The sequence below is a fragment of the Sciurus vulgaris genome (assembly GCF_902686455.1).
Source record: "Sciurus vulgaris genome assembly, chromosome: 16".
NCBI lineage: Eukaryota > Metazoa > Chordata > Mammalia > Rodentia > Sciuridae > Sciurus > Sciurus vulgaris.
Window position 1 is genome coordinate 36,987,111 of NC_136477.1, and position 18,832 is coordinate 37,005,942.

Sequence of the window (18,832 nt, forward strand, 5' to 3'; positions counted from 1 at the left end):
GGGCCCTTGGAGGCATCCTAAATCAGCAGGGTGCAGCACTAACCTGTTTAGACCAAGTGGAGGAGGGCCGATAGCCGGGCTCTCTTGCCTGGCAGGGTGGTGCCCCCATTCCCTCTTTGTCTTGACCCCACTGTCAGTATCTGATTTGGGGTCTGCAGAGGACAATCTCCTGGTTGTAATTAACAGTAGATTTGCAGTCTTCTTTTAGTTTTGTTAGGTATACAAAAATTCTTGGTGAGAATGTAAGACCCTACATCGCGCTACTTTTCATTAGCAGTGGGGGCTTCGAGTGTGTGGGGGTGCTGAGGATGGACAAAACGTGTGAGTGTGTATGCAGGGGTGTGTGTGTGTGTGTGTGTGTGTGTGTGTGTGTAAGAAAATAAGCGAGTATTAATACTGGACATTTTTGTTAACAAAGTGACCTATAAAAAGCTAATAGGAGCTGTATGTTAGAAAAGATACAAAATTAGGTGATATGTTATGTCTCATAATGATGCCGTTCAGTCAAAGAGGACAAGGAAATCCTAAAGGAAACGAGACCAGGGACCAGCGAGGGCAGAGTGACGGAGCATGTTATGAATTTTCTCACTGCTGGCACCTAATTTCATTTATGTTTGGCTTGATTTCTTCTAGAGTTCTACCTCGGTTGCGTTAGATCCCATGTAATTTATGTAGTTGTTCTGCAGCAGATAGCCTTATTTTATGATATGGGAAAGAAAATGTCGTTTGGGAAATTTAGTAACGATTACATTTATAGTTTCTCATTGTTTTCTTCTGTTTTAGGTTCTGTCTAAAAAGTACTATATTCTATTGATCAGTAAGTGCCGAAATTGCTTAATACCTGCTTAAAAATCAATGGAGGAGGGGGAGGAGAAGGAAGGGGAACAGTGATATGCAGCCTCTTCTCTTGAATGTCTTTACTTGACTTGCTTAGTTCAAAAGTGTGTACCAACTGGGCACAGTGGGGAATGCCTGTAATCCCAGAGATGCCAGGAGGATTCCAAGTTCAAGATCAGAATGGGTAGCTTAGCAAGACCCTATCTCAAAATAAAAAGTAAGAAGGACTGAGGGGGTGAAGCACCCCCTCCCCCAAACAGCAAGGATTGTGGTTTGTTCTTCAGAACGGTAGGTGTCTGTTCAGAGCAGGAGAGACCTTTTATTTCAGTTCAGAAGATGGTCTTCTACATTCTTCCAAACAGCATGTGTGCCAAATACAGGAGGTATACCTGTCATTTGGCGGGGGCAAGGTCACAGGGCAGTAGGGACTTGAGCATGCTGGTGCAGGACGCTGATCCACACTGTCACCCTGGCCTGCTGTGGGGGCCACTGCTTTAGAGGTGTTCTGCTGTGTCCTCCCTATTCCCACCTCCTGGGGAACATTTACTTTGCCATCTGGCACATCCAGGATTAGATTTACCACCTTGTTCTCCCCTCCTCTGTCCACATCAGTAACACTGGCAACACAAGTTTGCCTTCTGCTCCCTCTTTAAACCTCAGAGTCTCTTTCAACTGCTTCACTTCATTTTTCAGACACTTATTTCTCTGCAGTAGTGGGGAGTGAAACCAGGACCTCACACAGGCTAGGTGAGTTCTCTGCTACTGAGTCACTGTATTTTTTGTGTCCCTTAAGTCATTAGCAGCTGGGACTTGTGGTTCTGCTTGACCTTTGGTGGTAGGCAGCCCAGGTTCTGGTCCTGGTTCTGCCACTTACTAGTAGCTATGCTCCTTGGGAAAATTACTTTACCTCTCTGTTTCCTCATCTATAAAGTGGGGTTGGTGTTTGCTTTAGAGGATAGTTGTAAGAACCAAATACAATATCAAATTTGTCTAGAATGTCGTATCACTAACTGGCAGTGTGCTGCTGTTGCTATTAATACTGGCTCTTCCACATTCTTTCTTCCTTTGGTTCTCCCTAGGTCCAGGTTCTTGACCCTTCCCTCTTGCATTAGTGTCACAGCTGCTTTACAGATGTCCTTGTTCCCCAGTCCATCTCGCCAGACTTAAAGTTAGTTCTTTAACACTTGCTTTCTGTTATCAGACTCAAAAATGTTAGTAATTTCTGAACCAATCATCTAAACTCTGGGATCCAGCTTTCCAGGCTAGATTAATTACTTAGTCCTAAGTCACTCATTTATTTAGCCGAGTCTCCTCGTGCTGCTGGTGGTGTGTCTGCATTCACCTGCTCTCCCAACCCCAGTCAACCACTCTGCTCTTTGCATTGCATCAAGGGTGATTCTTTCAAAGCAGACCATCTCCCCCGCCCTCCCTCCCCCCCCCGCTCACACACACACACACACACACACACACACACAAATTCACATGCATCACAGAAAAACCTTTGGAGGCTCATAACATAAAACACAAAAATCCTCTCCATGGAATTCCCACTCCCGTTTGGTCCAACCCCTGCCTCTCTCTCCATCCCCATCACATACTGCTCGTGCCCCTTGAGGTCTCCACAGCAGCCACGAGTCCCTTTCTGAAGTTTGCATATCTGCCATGCTGTTTTCTCCAGTCTTCGATCATGCTTTCCCCTGCTGCCTGTAAAGCTGTTTCCACTCCATTCTGACTTATTGCATCAGTGCTTGACATAAGTGTCACCTTGGGAGAGCCTTTCCTGGATAAGACAAATCTATCACCACCTCCTCGAACCACACACCTGCCCTTCAAGGCATTCAGCACAGTTGCAATTTAACACATGTTCAACTAAATATTTCACAGGCACACCTCCCACTAAGTAGGCAGCAAGCTCCCAGAGTATAACTTGCTTGTCATTGAATTATTTCATTGTTTGGATCTGTGTTTGGCACATAATAGTTGACTTAAAAAAAAAAAATCCACTGAACTAATGAATGTCACTTCCCGTCCCCTCTTCATCCTGAATCCCTACAACTCCATAACAATGGACTCATGCCATTTTCCTTTCATCATTGTGTCATTAGTATGAGCCCACTCACCTGGAAAGCCAGCTTTGCTTCCTTCATTCCACCCACCCACTTCCAGGCTTGGCTTCCATGTTCCTTCTACAAAACCTCTGCAAACCCTGGTGGTCTCCTCTTTTTAAGTCTAGAACTCACCATCTCATTTCACACTTCATGATTTCTAATATCACCCATTTCACAAATATTAGCCTATTCTTCTAGTCAGGGTACAGGTCTAGTAGAAGCCAGATCATTTCTGCATCCTGCTCAGATCATGTGGAACATACTGACCAATACACAAGGAAGGGCAAAATGTTTGCTACAATAATACTTACCTCTAGAAAGTAAAGCACAAAAAGAAGTTCTGGGAAGCACTTAGCATAAAAATAAATAGTTCGTGATCATTAAGGTCTGCATTCAGTTTGGGCTAGGGAGATAGCTCAGTTGGTAGAGTGCTTGCCTCACATGCACAAGGCCCTGGTTCAATCCCCAGCACCGCAAATAAATAAATAAATAAATAAATAAATAAATAAATAAATAAATAAATGTACATGGGTTCAAATACAAGGCCAGTGGCTTTTAGTCCTTACCTTTATTTATGGACCCATTTCTCTGAGGATTGAAGTTCCAAAGCTAAAGGAGATGGCTAATGTGACATAAGATGGGAAACCTCACAAAACGTTTTCTTTAAGCTTTAAAATCAATGAATAAAACTTGTTTTTGTCATAAAATAGCAGTGTTGATCTCTCCTGGTCACCATTTCTATACTTTCCTTTGGGGCTTTAAATATCTTTTGCATGTGAAATCTTTAGGATTTCAAGATATATACTTCATAATTAAATCGGATAAGCTTTCTGTAATTAAGGTGAACATTTCAGGCAGCCAAATTATTCCTATGCTAAGCCACAGGGGCGATATCCCTATGGTCATGTGAAAGGTGATGCCAGGAAATTATTTTCAGCATCATAATACATATTAAGAAGCTTAGCCAGAATGATCTGCTAGCTGGGTAAGGGAATGCAGAAAGCTTAGGGCTGACCTCCATGGCACCCCGCAGCATGAGGAGAAAGTTTGTAAATGTGTGACTGTCAGATCCTCCTGCATTAGAGTGTGCTGCAATCTTACAGGCTTGTACTATTACACATAGGTTACTAAGTGAAGTAAGGAAAATAAAATTCCAAGAATAAAAAAGAATGGAATCATTTTTTTCTTCTAATGTTGTAGGTGTTTGGTAACATGGAGACTGGAAAACACATAAATGATTTGTATTTACAGTATCCAAAGTAAAATGGTAGACTAGTTATCACTTGCTTATAAGAAATATTTTCATTAAGGCATGAAATGCAAGATGCATATAATGATGTACACATATAGCCAGCACCATGAGTTTATGGGCATTTGTATAAATACATATTTATATATGTTCACCCATGTGACTATATAGAATCCAGATCAATATATAGAATATTTCCAGTCCCACGGAGGTCTCCTACTGGTTAAGCCACATCCCCAGTCACAATGTAATCATTATCCTGATTTCTCTCACCATGGGTTAGTTTTACCTGGTTATGAAAATGTATAAAACTGAAGCCACGTGCTGTGCATTCTCTTGTTTCTGGCTTCTTTGGTTCAACGTTCATTCATGTTTTGAGTATTTATAGTTTGTTCTTTGTTATAGCTTTGCAAATTCAATTGTATGAGCATGTCGTGGAATATCTATCTGTTCTTCTATCCATGAACATTTGGGATTTCTCCAATTTTTTGTTATTATTAATAAGGCACTATGAACATTCTTGTACGTGTCTTTTGATGTATATATATACTGATTTCTCTTACATAAATCCTGAAGGGTGAGATTGCAGGGTTGTAGGGTAGGCATATGTTGTTTAATTATAATATTTACCACCAGGTTTCTCAAGTGATTGAACAAGGAATGTATTTTAATTCGTGATCAGAATGTATGAATTCAAAGTAATTACTATTGTATAGTCCACATTATGCCATTTGCTTCTGATTTATTGATATTTGACATTTTAAAAATATCTCAACTCAGATATTAAAATTGGGTCATCCCAAGTGCTGGTTGAAATGAAAGGTAATAGGAGTTGGAAAACATTAATGCCTAAAATTCTATTTTAAAAAGTCAGCTTCGTAGGAAGACATTAAGCAATTGGAGCTTTAATAAATTCTGTCTTTGGGTGAATTACTCTTTTCTTCAGAGTGTTAGGAACTAATGTTTGGAGATTAACATTAATTAATAGTAATTTAGCAAAATGTAATAAGAAACTTGTTTGTCTTGGTCAAACAAGAAGGCCTTATTCAAAGCAGAAACATGAGAAAGGGCTGGGATTTGGACTAAACATACTGTTCTGTTGAATAATTGGAGTTTATTCCTCCTACACTTGATTAAAAATAACATCTTGATGTCCCAGGCCCAAGCCATTATTTTTCTATCCATTTTTATTTTGCTCTCATAAAGCTATAAAGTGTATTTTTTCATGTGACCAGGGAATTGTCTAACTTGCTTTCACTGTAATTTGCCCGCTTCCAATTTATAAGTTCTATTGGAAGGAAGATGTTTATCTCTTTGCAAGGGATTGAAACCCACAGAGCACTAAATTTTCTACACAGAGACATGGGGAAATGGAAAACCCCATACAGAGGTCTCCTGTCATTTGCTTCTGAGTATAAAATAAGATGCAGGTTTGCTTTTTTCTGTTTCAGTTATCTCAGGGATCTCCAGAACCAATCGAGCCAAACTTCTTTACGGCAGATTACCATTTATTACGTCACTCATCGGGTGGAAACAGCCTGTCCTCAAATGACCTGACAGGTAATGGTCATCAACACCGGTAATCTGGATTTCACACACACACAAATCACATCATTTGGATCAACAGCTTGTCCTAAAATATCATCTTCAACCGAAAAGAAAAAATAAAGCTTATTTTGCTATCTGTGGTTATTGTGGAAAGGGACACATAGTAGGAATGGAGAAATTCCCCGAGATTTATCTTACTCAGTTGTGGCAGCTTCCTTGATCATTTATTAATACCATGAACAAACAGTAGAATCTGTGAGGGAGAATTGTTATTTCTTTCTGTTTCTTCTTGCTTATCTAATGATGGGAAATAAAATACCCCAAAGCATCCAGGGAGATAAAAAGTAGAAAGTGAAAGCTTAAGTATTCAAAATGGAGAAAAACTTGAAGTTTACTTGAACAATCCACATCAAACATATTCAATTTTTTCCCCTCTTAGCATAAATTTCACATAGGGAGGTAATATGACATAGGGATTAAAGGCCCAGACTCTGCAAACCTGGATGACTAGATTCAAATCTCAGCTCAGCCATTTAGAAACTGACATCAAACAAATTATGGACGCTCTCTGAACCTCAGTATCCTTTCCTGCAAAATGGAAATTTAAAATAATAAGTAATACCTGTGTCGTGGAGTTGTAGTGAGGATCAAGTAAACTTAAAAAAGTGTCTGGCCATTAGTTAGGGGCTCAGTGTAAGTAAATTCTTCTTATCATATTTGAAGAAGAGTTCTTCTCAGGCTACCCTGAGGTTTCAGAACTCCCAAATAATTTTTGAATCTAGATGAACCATAGTTATATCAGTCATCAGGGTGGACAAAAGTGAAGCCCGTACCATAAAATGGGATTTGACATCTCTTCCACTTGGAAAAATGCTCACTTTAGTCGTGCTTATGTTGTTACCTAAGCAAATTATTTCATGTATCAATTATCAGACTTTCCCTAAGTCTTAGACTCCTGGGATAAAGCTAATTGCTGTGCAGGTAGGTTTTCTTTTTTAATGGTTCCTGAGAAGTTCATAAGATCAAGATAAAATGTGTGGAGTCATTTGCTTCTAAAAGCCTCTCCCAGGACAGGCGAGTTCATCCGCGGGCCAAGCCTTTCCTTCCATTAGCCACTGTGACGTGGTGAACTCTGATGGAAGTCTCTCAGAAGCCTGACACTGAGCTGACGACTCCTCCCAGGGCAGCCGGGCGCTCCACCCAGAGCGGAGCAGGCCTGACCCTCGTCACAGCAGGCTTGGCAAGAGCAAAGGCAGCAGAGCTGTGGTGCTGTGGGGAGGGCATGGGGAGCACCTTTAAACTTGGCTTTGAAAAGGAACTGCAAGGACTCACACCTTCAGACCTCACCTCCAACTGCAGCCTGTTCTCTCTTCTTCCTCCAAAGGGACAGGGAGCTCCCAGGTCTCCACGAGTCAGTGTTGATGAATTCAACTAGAAACTGGTCAGCCCTGCTTTGGGCAGCATGGGGTGGGTTAAGGTGCTACTGGTGTATCATATTCAGACCAACCATCAAAACACGTCCTCTGGCACTGAATGTATTTTCCCGCAGGCAGCCAAATGCAATAGTCAGATCTTTGTTGTCTTTCACTATCTCTGCCTCCCTATAAGAATTTATTTTCTTGCTAGTACATATGAACTCTTCTTGCCTGGTAGATGTTGGGAGTTTCTCAATCAGAAAACTCACCCATCAGGTAGTTCATGTTCAGACTCATGAACGTGGACACACACAGCCCTGATTTCACTGACTGGTTTGCACTGTGATCAATGCTCCCAGATCTTTCTATATTTCATCCTGACCACACCCAAAGCAGCCAGTTATTAGAGAGAAAGAGAGAATCTATCAAAAACCAAGACACTTAGGAATTTACTTTTAAGTCTCATCTTTATCATTAAGAAATTGAACTGTTTTCATCATGCTTCAAGTCATAATTGTCAATAAAGTATAACTAAGAAAATTAGACCAAAGACCAGACTTCCTATAATTCATCTATTTCAGGTCCACCTACCAGCTTTGATTTGGAGGAAGGAATAACATATGAGCAGATGCAGGTAAGGTTTTTGCAGTGCCTCTGAATGATTCTCTTTTGTTGCTTTAATTTGATACTAACTTGATTTGTTTTTTCAATTTTAGACTGTGATTGAAGAAGTCCTAGAGGAAAGTGGTTATTACAATTTTACTTCTAACAGGTGAGATCTAGCGTTTGATTGCAAATGTGGAAGATGAAATGAGATATCAAAAGATCTCATTCTCTGTCCTTAGATCTCATTTCTCTATCCTTAATACCAGAAGTGGGGTGTTTTTTTTTTTTTTTTTGAAACTTTATTTTAAACATTCATATAAAATATCTTTGCTTAGACTAGATACCAACATGGATAAAATATATGTTGCATATCTTTTGTATGGACACACAGCTCCTGTGTTCTCTGTTGAAACAAAAGGTGATCACATACTAGTAAATGACTTATATAAGAATAATAGATATAATGGAGTGGAAAAGCATTTCTAGATTTTTAAAATTAAATATTTGTCTCATTCTATAAAAGAGCTAAAAACTTAGGTTTCTGTCATTTTGAAATCTACCATTATTTGCACAGAACGCTAGGGGTGGGAAATGCAACTAAACAAAGAATCCCTTCAGGTGTATTTAAGATGGGTTTGTAGAAAAGTGTAATATGCTGTCCCTGTGTTTATGTATTGCCATTTGCTTGCTCTAAATAAGAGGTTTCAGTTTACTGGGACTGCGTATTATCTTCATATAGTCATTATTGGTGCTCTTAAAACACACTCCATTTTATCAATTTACATCTAGTCCTGAATTCCTGTAGTTTTGCTGTTGGACACAGAGTTGATGCAACAGTTTGAGTAGTGTTTATTTGAGGGGTGATTCCAGGAAACGCTAGTATGGGATAAAGAAGTCGTTTAACCCAGGTTTGATTTTCAAGCAGGTTTCCATTGTGGGTGGCTGGTGCTCAATCCCAAGGGGGAAATCTGAGAGCCAGTGAGGAAGGAGCACAGACATCAAGTTTTCCCACTCTCAGGGGAGGGAGTTGGCGTATTTATTCTCCAGTTTCCACTAGTTGTTGTTTGAGGCCTTTCCCAGGAAGTATTGATTCCCTGTGTTTCTGGTCTTTTTAAGGTGGGCAAAGAAAGGTGTAGAGACCAGAGAGATTCTCAAGGAAAGAGATCAGGTACTGGCCACTGGGGATCCAGCCAGGACTTCTTTTTTCTTTCTTTCTTTTTTTTTTTTTTTTTTTTTTAATTATTTGTTCTAATTAGTTACATGTGGGAGCAGAATGCATTTTGACTCATTGTACACAAATGGAGCACAACTTTTTCATTTCTCTATACGTGATGCAGAGTCACACCATTCATGCAATCATACATGTACATAGGGTAATGATGTTTGTCTCATTCTACCATCTCTCCTTCCCCGACTCCCTCCCCTCCCCTCATTTCCCTCTACACAATCCAAAGTTTCTCCATTCTTCCCTTACCCTCTCACACCCACTCTGTTATGTATCAGCATCCACTTATCAGAGAAAACATTTGGCCTTTGGTTTTGGGGAATGGCTTATCTCACTTAGCATGATATTCTCCAACTCCATCCATTTACCTGCAAATGCCATAATTTTATTCTTCTTTAAGGCTGAGTAATATTCCATCATGTATATATACCACAGTTTCTTTATCCATTCATCTGTTGGAAAAGCATCTGGGTTGGTTCCACAGTTCAGTTATTATGAACTGAGCTGCTATAAACATTGATGTGGTTGTGCCACTGTAGTATGCAGATTTTAAGTCCTTTGGGTATAGACCAAGGAGTGGGATAGCTGGGTCAAATGGTGGTTCCATTCCAAGTTTCCTAAGGAATCTCCATACTGCTTTTCAGAGCAGTTGCACCAATTTGCAATCCCACCAATAATATATGAGTATACCTTTTCCCCCACATCCTCATCAACATTTATTGTATTCTTTTTTTTTTTTTTTTTTTTTTTTTTTGTGGTGCTGGGGATTGAACCCAGGGCCTTTCTTGGAGTAGTTTTGATTTGCATTTCTCTAATTACTAGAGATGTTGAACATTTTTTCATATATTTGTTGATCAAATGTATATCTTCTGTGAAGTCTCTGTGCAGTTTCCACTCAATTCCTTAGCCCATTTATTGATTGGGTTATTTGTTTTGTTTTGTTGTTTTTTTTTTTTTTTTTTTTGGTGTTAAGTTTTTTGAGTTCTTTATATATCCTCAGCCAATATGTTTTGAAGTGGCATGGACAAGAGGCAGTATCTACCCTGCTGAGCTGTCTCTTGACTTTCCAAGGACCTGCTCATAGCTGAATCATCAGATTGATCGCAAGCATCCCCACACACAGCTCAAGTGGCTCAGCATTGTTATCATAGAGTTATATTCCCAGTCCTTTTTATTTTATATTTTGAGACAGGTTGCCCAGGCTGACCTTGAACTTGAGATCCTCCTGCCTTAACCTCCCAAGCAGCTGGGATTATGGGTGTGAGCCACTGCACTGGCTAGTAAAACTATTTTGTGGTCATATCTACATTATTTCAGAAGTCTCCCTCAAAGTTAACTAGTAACCATGATTAAAGAGGGCTCCAGATCATCTGGTTACAGTGGTTGCAAGGAAATTAGATTTTCTTTTGCGGTTAGTTCAGTCATCAATGTTTATTTTTCTTCTCCCATTTCAGTGAATTTTTCTTATGAATCACACGTAAGATTATTCAACTACTTGCTCTTTTATCTTGATAATATATTTCCAAAATACACCCTTTGTAAATTTAGTTCTGTTGTGATTTGTAACTGCAGAGAAATGATGAGTAATTCTCATCTTCCAAAGAGGTATTGTTAATAGAAATTTACCATCTCTACAACCACTCTTCTTCCACCATCCCTGGAGAGCTTTCTGGATTTTCCCTTCCTGTGGGAGGGCTGACTTTATCCAGGCTTCTGTGGATAACACAATTGCCTCTGTTCTCGACACTCAGCATCTTATTATTTCAAGTGCCCTTGGCTTGTAGTGGGGTAAAGGTGACTTGTCAGTTTATCTGCATTTCCTCAGCGACTCCAGTCAAGGGCAATAAATGTCTTCATATTTTTGCAGAAAATCAACTAACTAGTAAGGAAAAATGAGGTGTGCAAATTTAAGGAAGTTCTTTTAAGAGCTCTTATTTTCTCCTTTAAACATTGGCTTTTTTGAAATAATAACAAAAAACCAATAAATATACTATTCTTTTTTAGTTCTACTCCCATTAAGTTTTTAAAAAATCTAGTTCTGGATATATATTTCTTTCTTAAAAGGTGTTGCAAATTTTCTTATGATGAACAGATAATAAGATGACTAATAACAAAGGCAAAAATCTGTTCATAGTTGAAGGCCCATTTGAACAGTGAATTTCAAGTAGCATAAGTTGGGCAGGCCATCAAAAATCTTAAAAGATTCCCCAAAAGAAGGTGAATCATTTAAATATCCACATTCGTATATACACTTAGTATGTGTTAAAAATAGATATTAATTTTTTTTTAAATCCACGAGTCTATGATATTCCCTTTTTTGGACTCTAATAGCAACGGTAGAACTTATCTTGGGAGAAAACTCCAGTTCACTATTAAGCAAGAGCCTGTGGTGTGTCCAAAACCATCACTAGTTTTCAGGTGACCCAAATAAATTCTCAAGAAATAGTTCAGGTTTCCCTGAGAAGTACCTAATAATCTACAAGCCAGAAGCAGTCATGACTCCAAATATAAATCAAAATACCTGGTGCCGTCATGATCTTTTTAATCAAAAGGCGGAGAACGTTAAATGTCACAGGACATATAGAAATATGTAGGCTCTGTATTTAGCATCAGTGGAGTGTACTTTTCCTAAATAGGTTCCATGGAAAAACCAATATTACCAAAGAGATTACACATTCCCTGAAAAATAAAGTTTCACGACCAAATATATCTTGGAAACTTGGAGTGTAAAAGTTTCCATCTTTGGAGAACACTGACCCTCGTTACTCTATTAAAGGCCCTGAGTAGTCCTATAGGAAAGACATCGGATGACCACGTTTATTTACTCAAAGTTTTCCTCCTCATTTCTGTGGAGCACAAGTTGAGAAAAACAAGGAATGGGAAGCCCTGTTTTACTCCTCCACCAGGGTCTACCCAAATGTGCTGTTCTTCACATTGTCTTTGTCAACCCCTTATTTTTGTCATCATCATCAAAAAACATTGTTCGGTCAACCTGGTTAAGCACCATTTGGAGAGAACAACCTACAGAAAAGCTTTTGTCATTCAAATTTGCAATTTAAGCTTATCCACAGATCATCCAGCCAGTCTCTAAACCATTAAGCCCCTGTATGGTGATAGGGCACATTTTTCAGCTTAGATTGTAGGGCTGATATGTAGTTAGGGAAAAGAATAAAGAGGTACCTTTCTCAGACTGCAAGTCTCAGACAGAAGTCATTATCTATCTATTAGCTATCTTTAGGGAAGATTTCAGGATCTGCTGAAATTAATGATGGGGAGACTGCTTTGGCAGCTGGTTAGAAAGAATATCTTAGGTACAACATATTGCATTAGGAAAAGAAAATGGTAATAGACACAGAAGTAGCAGTAAGGACCCCCCTGACCCAAATGAGGGATTTCCTTTTTTCGAGGCTTCGGAGAAGGGCAGTGAGGACTGAGTTGAGAGGCAGAAGCAGTGTAAAGAAAATGAAAGAAAGCCCAAACAGACTTGGCCAGCCTCATAACTGTTTCCAAGGCAGGCCCTATTCCAGATCATTGCCAGGGTCATCTGATTAATTATATTTTACATACATAAACACTTAGTTTTACCAGAAGGGTACAGCCTAGTGACACTGGTCTTGAAAATCAAGATCAGATCTTCATTCCCCCAGGACTGAAGATTAAACACCTGAGAAATGCCAAAGCAAGGATGAAAGCAAATTTTAAGAGACAGAAATGGGTGTTGGAGGTGGTCAGGAACTCCTCCAGAGAGGTGGGACCCCAGAGATTGTGCCCATGGGAGTTTTTATTGACCTTAATAGATTTTAGGTTTCCTTTCTTCTCATGCCCCCTTCCTCCTCTTATCTTGCTGACATGACCAAAAGGCAGGAGTAAAGCTGCCTAAGTTGGGTGGTTGCTTGTGTTGGAAATTGTGATCCTTCCCCTTCCCTGGAGGTGTTAGCTAAGGACTGGTTGATGGGGAAGTGCTGTTGACCCATTTCCTTTTCTTTGATAATCTGCTACCTGTCCTTTGCCCTGGTCTTACTAATGTGCTTTAATTTCACTATCGTTTGAGCTCTGTGAGTAGATGACAAGCCTATCCTCTTTATGAATATACTTAAAAGCATGTTGACATTGTGTTTTTTTAATAATGAAATATGTATTGAGAAGTACATATAAGAGAAAAAAATCTGCACTGAATTGGCTTGCATTTCTTTATTTTCTCATGACTGTTGAACATGTAAAAATAGTCATTTTAATGTACAAAGCATTCAAATGTACAAGCTACTTTGAATGGGCATTTATTTTTCCACTAGAGAGTATTTTTAGTTCCTACCAAATTCATAATTTGAGGAAGACCCTGTTAGCACTGAACTTCAGTAAAAGACAGCTTTTTATAAATGTTCCCATCCTGATAGTCTTTTTTTTTTTAATTTGTTGTGATTTATTTATTTATGTGCCTGAGCTACCGCTTTTGAAACTGAATGTGTGAACTGAAATATTTATGTTCACACAGAACTCTTTCTATTTTGGGAATCTTCTAGGTATCACTCCTATCCATGGGGGACGAAGACTCACCCAACCAAAAGATGAAAATATTGCACTTGGAATGAACTTGGTTTTCCCAGTGTAGTCAAGTTCTGGACTTCAGCCACGACTGCAAGATGCTGAGGACTGGATTTTGCTAGAAGGGTGTGGAAGGGGAGAGACCAAAATGCCATGGGGGCCAGCAGCACCTTTTTTTCTGGAGGTCCTGTGTGGGGCGTATGACAGCCACAGCTCTTAGGGGGACTCCATTCCAAGTACGTATTATGTACAAGACGATAGGGCTGTCAGTGTGCCCCTGGAAGAAAATGCTGCAAAAGCCATCTGCGTGGGGTTTGGGGGGAGCCCTGTCTCACAGAACTTGCCTCTGAGTTAAAAAAAAAAAAAAAAAAAAAGGCGTATTTTTCAAAGGAACATTTTATACTCAGGATTGCTGAAACTGTTTAAAGGCATCTAGCCTTTCATATATATATATAAAAAAATTTTTAGATACACAAAGCTACAGAACCCAGAATGATATATCGGGTGATTGATTCATGGTATCCTCCAATTTTTTTTTTTTTGATCTTAAAAGAAATTTAAAATATGTGAATTTTTTTTTTTTTTAAATGAAAGAATTGGTTTTCTCTCAACCACATGGGTGCTAGTGGTCTTGAGCCATGACACAGTTTAGACAGTATTTATAACCTTGCACAGCATCTGGATATAACTCGAATCATCAGATTTAAGTTAGAGTAATAGAATGCATTGATATATGGTGTGTATATATATATGTACATATATCTGGGAGAGGGAGGGAGGTTTTGGTTAGACGAATGTTTTGCTGCTAATCAAACTTATAGTGTTTTTAGAGCACTTTGAGGAGTTCATTGAATCTATGAAAGAGATGCAATATTCCTTATTCTAAGTCCCCTTTACTAAAGCTACCTGCATTTTAAATGAATGTTTATTGTTTGATAATTTGAAATGAAAACAAGTTATATAATAAAGGCAAATTTCTTCTCTACTCATTGAAACAGTCCACAGAAATAAAAATCAAAATGCCAGTGTCCCCTTTCTATGTAGGAAGAATTTATGATGAGAATTTTTTCTAATCTTATTGAGCTAAAACTCCCTCTCTGCAGCTGGCTTGGAACTTTGTTGTAATGTCAAGATATCCCTCATTGCCAAATCAAACTGCACTTCTACCTACTTAAAGAACAATCCACTCTATATAATTAGTAATCTGGAAACTGAAATTGTACTTTTTATTTACTTGAGTTCTGTTATCTTTAATTGCACTGATAATAATTTTTGGCATGATTTAACAGAATTTTAGTTCAGTGTATTTACAGATGTCGAAGCACCATATGACCTTTCTGTATGAAATGTAAAATCACCTAATGTAAATCTATACTATTTTTCAATTAGTATGTTTAACACTTAAATTATGTTCAAATGCCTTTTAATCATGCAGTAATGCCTTGTAAATTGCCAGTGAATCTTTCTTTTTCCTTAAACCAAATTAGTAACTAAATAATTTTAAATAGTAGATAAAAATACAGTAACAAAAGCTTTCAATTTTAGCTTTCAATCTAATTCCACCCATATGTGAAATTCACATGGAAAATCCAAATTTTACTAATTTGCCCAGGCAAATTTTTCTGTTCCAACCTAATGTGACTCTTTACTATCATTTTTAGAAATCTTTTAATGTATGGAAAGGGACACATTTCTTCTTCTTGCAGAAGGCACAGACCTAGAGGGGCATAAATTCTAATTGTGACAGAATCTGTGGGGTAAAAGTTTGAGTAATTTCTTACTGAATGGCCATATATGTAACACAGTTTAGAAAGGAATAGTATTCAGAAGTCACACCTTGGTAAGAAAAAAAAAGATTCATTTAAAGTGTTTTTGAATGCATACAGTTGACTTTATTGATCAGAAAGGGGCAAAATGTTTCTCTTTTAGGCCGCAAGAATGGCATTGATTATGCTACAAGCCTGTCAGAGTAAACAAAAATAGGCAAACGAATGTCTTTTTCAACAGGGTCTCAGGCTTATCAACCATGCAGATCAAGATGTACTGTTTTGCTAAAATAATGAATGTGCTCTGTTTGAATTTTCCCTTAAACTACCACAATTACTGCATTCACATCTTCTCAGTTGCATGACCAGGTCTCTAAGAATATTGGGCATGGACAAGGGGACCATTTGCTCACAGAGCCACATCCTCATATTCCATCCTTCAGCCAAAGAGCTTCTCCCCTCACAATAAAGCAAGAATGGTCATTTCCTTTGGTCCATAGTACTATCTTCTGGTGCAAAGAAGTTGTTACTTGAGTTCATTTAATAGGCCTCATAATCTCTTCTTGATTGCATTTAATTTTTTTTCTCTCACATAATTTTTAATGATTTGTTGTGCAGTGAAATCCCTGTGAATTCATCAACCCTCTCTAATTCCCAGTGACCAAATACTTGTAGGGGATAGAATTTGAATCAGTCTCTTCAGATAACTTTTGATACACAAATGCTTCTGTTAATTATGTTTTGATCCACCAGCTCTATCTGATTGTCTGTGCTTGAAACCTTAATTTGCTCTTTAAAAGCAAAATGTTCCGTTCTCAGGGAACTGCCTGCAGCAAGGATATGTGCTTGCTAGTTTTTAACTTTGTCTTGTTCCACATGTGTAGTCCTTAAATGGAGATCTCAAGAATACTGAGTGACATGGACACTTGGGGCCACTGCCTAGGGATTAATGCTGAGAAACCTGGAGAAAAGCTGCTGGTGTGGAACTGGGCCCTGTGCCCAGTCTGGGTGTTCTAAAACAGAGTCTAAGAAATACTGTTATAAAATATACTTAAATGATAAAATCGATTAAGAATTAAGGTGTTCTAAATAGGTTCCATCTCTAACTCATTAAATACTATGAAATTTTGATATTCACAAGCAACACAGGACTGGTTGATTATGTACAATTCCAGCAATTTCATCAATTAATTTCCACTGGTATTTAAGATATGTGAATACAATAATATTGGTCAGTCAGTTTTATCAGTGTTAATATGCATAGAACCCACATTGCTCTTTTTGATTTGCTAAGTTGCAAAATTTGTTTATTGCTTTTTCTTTCTTGTTTTGGGGGGTATGTTGAGGGACTGGTGAAGAATCAGGTACAGTAAATATGCTGACTTCCTACGGAAGTCCTTCAGCTTCTGTCTGAAGGTAGGAAAAATTTTTCTGAAGGAACATTTATTGTTTGTCTTTGCTTTTTGTTTTTCTGTTTTTTGGGGAGGGTATTGTGGTGGTATTCATGAGCATCAGATCAACTGGAGAGGCAATGCAAAGCAATCGGGGATGAAATAGCTTCTCAGTACCCTGGTGATGTAGCTACAAGGAGCTCCTAAGAAAGGAAAGCTTAGGACTTGACTCCTAGGTGGAATTCTGTCCAAGCCTGAAATGCTTCATGTTCAACAACTAAATGTGATAAGTGTATTTTATACATACCTTTATGATATCATTCAGATTGTATTAATTATCCTCTAATGGAAAGTGACAAAATTCTGGATAGATTATTTTTCCAATTGAAACGTGCTGCTAATGTATGCTTACCCATGAATACTGTTTTTCATATCGATAGAAGACACACGTCTCAGGGAAACAAACTTTGTGATAAAGTCATTCTTATGCGTGTCATTACAGTTAAATTGCATATTGTAAATGTGACTATTGTGGATGGTTATAGTCCTGCTATGATGTTATTTCAAGATTTGCCAGAAGGACAGGCAAGATTTTATGATTTTGATGGGGTGACTGATGGATATTGCCAACTTACATGTCCTGTGGGTCCATGAGCAGTGATTGTTGTTAAAAATGAAGATAACACACCCTAAAGTCACAGTAGATGAGGGTATGCTGGATTTTTTTTTAACCATGCATATGCAGCATTTGACTAATAACATAACATTTTTAAAATATATATAGTTCATTGATTTTTATCCTGAATGTAGATGAACTCCTCTTATAATGGAAACTGAATGCGACTCCTCTTAAGAGTAAGAAGCTGCCCCTTTTCTCTCTTTTTGTAGTATGACGCTTTCTTTGGATTTTATCCAGCTACTGTGTTTAGAAACAACAAAAGCACGTTATACCAAGTAGACGATTATTTAAATGTTGTTATTTGGAGATACCTTACCTTTGTTTCCCCTGAACAAAAATAGAAGCTTTTATCTTTATAGAAAATTGTGGCTAACTGGCCATTTTGACAAACAATGAAGAAATCTGGGTGGATGCTTGAAACTTTTGCAAATATGTGAAGAAATGTTCCACAAGTTAAGTTGAGAGAGGTTTGTATAAGAAATGACCAACCGAGAGAAAGAAATGTTTTAAGGCTTCCACACCTTTAAATCAGACTGTGAAGGTTACCTATAAGATGATATTCTGGACCCAAGATTTAGTTCTACTTTTCAAATGCCATTAGAGTCAGAATCCTAAAAAAGAACGTAAGACTTGTGAATGGTTGTTAAGTTCTCCCTGTTGTCTGTGTTTACTCCACACTCTAGTGAATTTGGGAGGAAATGGAGCTGGCATTGGTGTGCCTGGTGTCATGACCAAACATGTAAAGTGTTTGTTTGTATGAGCACAGCATTCCTTTGACACCGAGGGATCTGAATTAACCTAAGGACTCAGAAGGAAACTCCCAAGTTATTAAAGATAAAAGATAGATCTTCCAAGGAAATGGGATAATTCCAAATAAAAACTGCCCTTCAAAAAGCCAAAGAGCCAAGTGATTCTGCTCTGTCCAGCATCACCCAGCAAGCCATTCACGGAGAGGAGCGATTGGCAAGGTCAAGTTTCTTGAGTGCTTCCTGCTGCTGGGTCTCCTGGAAGCCAGGATGCAGTCATCATCCGACTGTTAACTGGATAATGCCACAGCAAGTTGACCACTCAGAAAAGTAACAGAAGCCCCCACAAGATTCCCCAGGAACATGTTGGTGGAATGCTTAAGGCAGGGCCTTCTGAGGCATTCCAAAGGCATCACACACCTCAGAGAAGCATTCGTTGTTGTTTTGTTTGTTTCAGTGCTGGGGATTGAACCCAGGGCATGGAGCATGCTAAGCACATAGTCTTCCACTAACCCAATCCTCCAGCCCCCCAAGTGCAGTCTTATCTACCAAGAAGTAAATGTGGTTCTTTCCTGAGAGCTGTTTTCGTCTCCTCCTTGCAACCATGGCTTCAGGCCTATTTTGTCTGACAATGGAGGTTTTACAAGAAATAAATGTGGAATTTAAATGGACAAGTGCAGGCAGATTTGAATATGCTTGCATTCAGCTAGATTTAAAAAG

At 38.6% G+C, this 18,832-nt stretch overlaps 1 protein-coding gene across 6 annotated transcripts in view; it reads left to right on the plus strand.

Annotated features, from left to right (window-relative positions):
- Nucleotides 1-17,506, plus strand: part of NEK10 (NIMA related kinase 10) — a 218,795-nt gene extending 201,289 nt beyond the window's left edge. For all 6 annotated transcript variants that reach the window (XM_079114271.1, XM_079114272.1, XM_079114273.1 and 3 more), the window contains 4 exons: nucleotides 5,646-5,754; nucleotides 7,739-7,791; nucleotides 7,874-7,929; nucleotides 13,509-17,506. In XM_079114271.1, coding sequence (XP_078970397.1) covers nucleotides 5,646-5,754; nucleotides 7,739-7,791; nucleotides 7,874-7,929; nucleotides 13,509-13,557 — 267 coding nt within the window. In that variant the 3' untranslated portion in view covers nucleotides 13,558-17,506. The remainder of the gene's footprint in view (nucleotides 1-5,645; nucleotides 5,755-7,738; nucleotides 7,792-7,873; nucleotides 7,930-13,508) is intronic.
- Nucleotides 17,507-18,832: the final 1,326 nt, after the last annotated feature.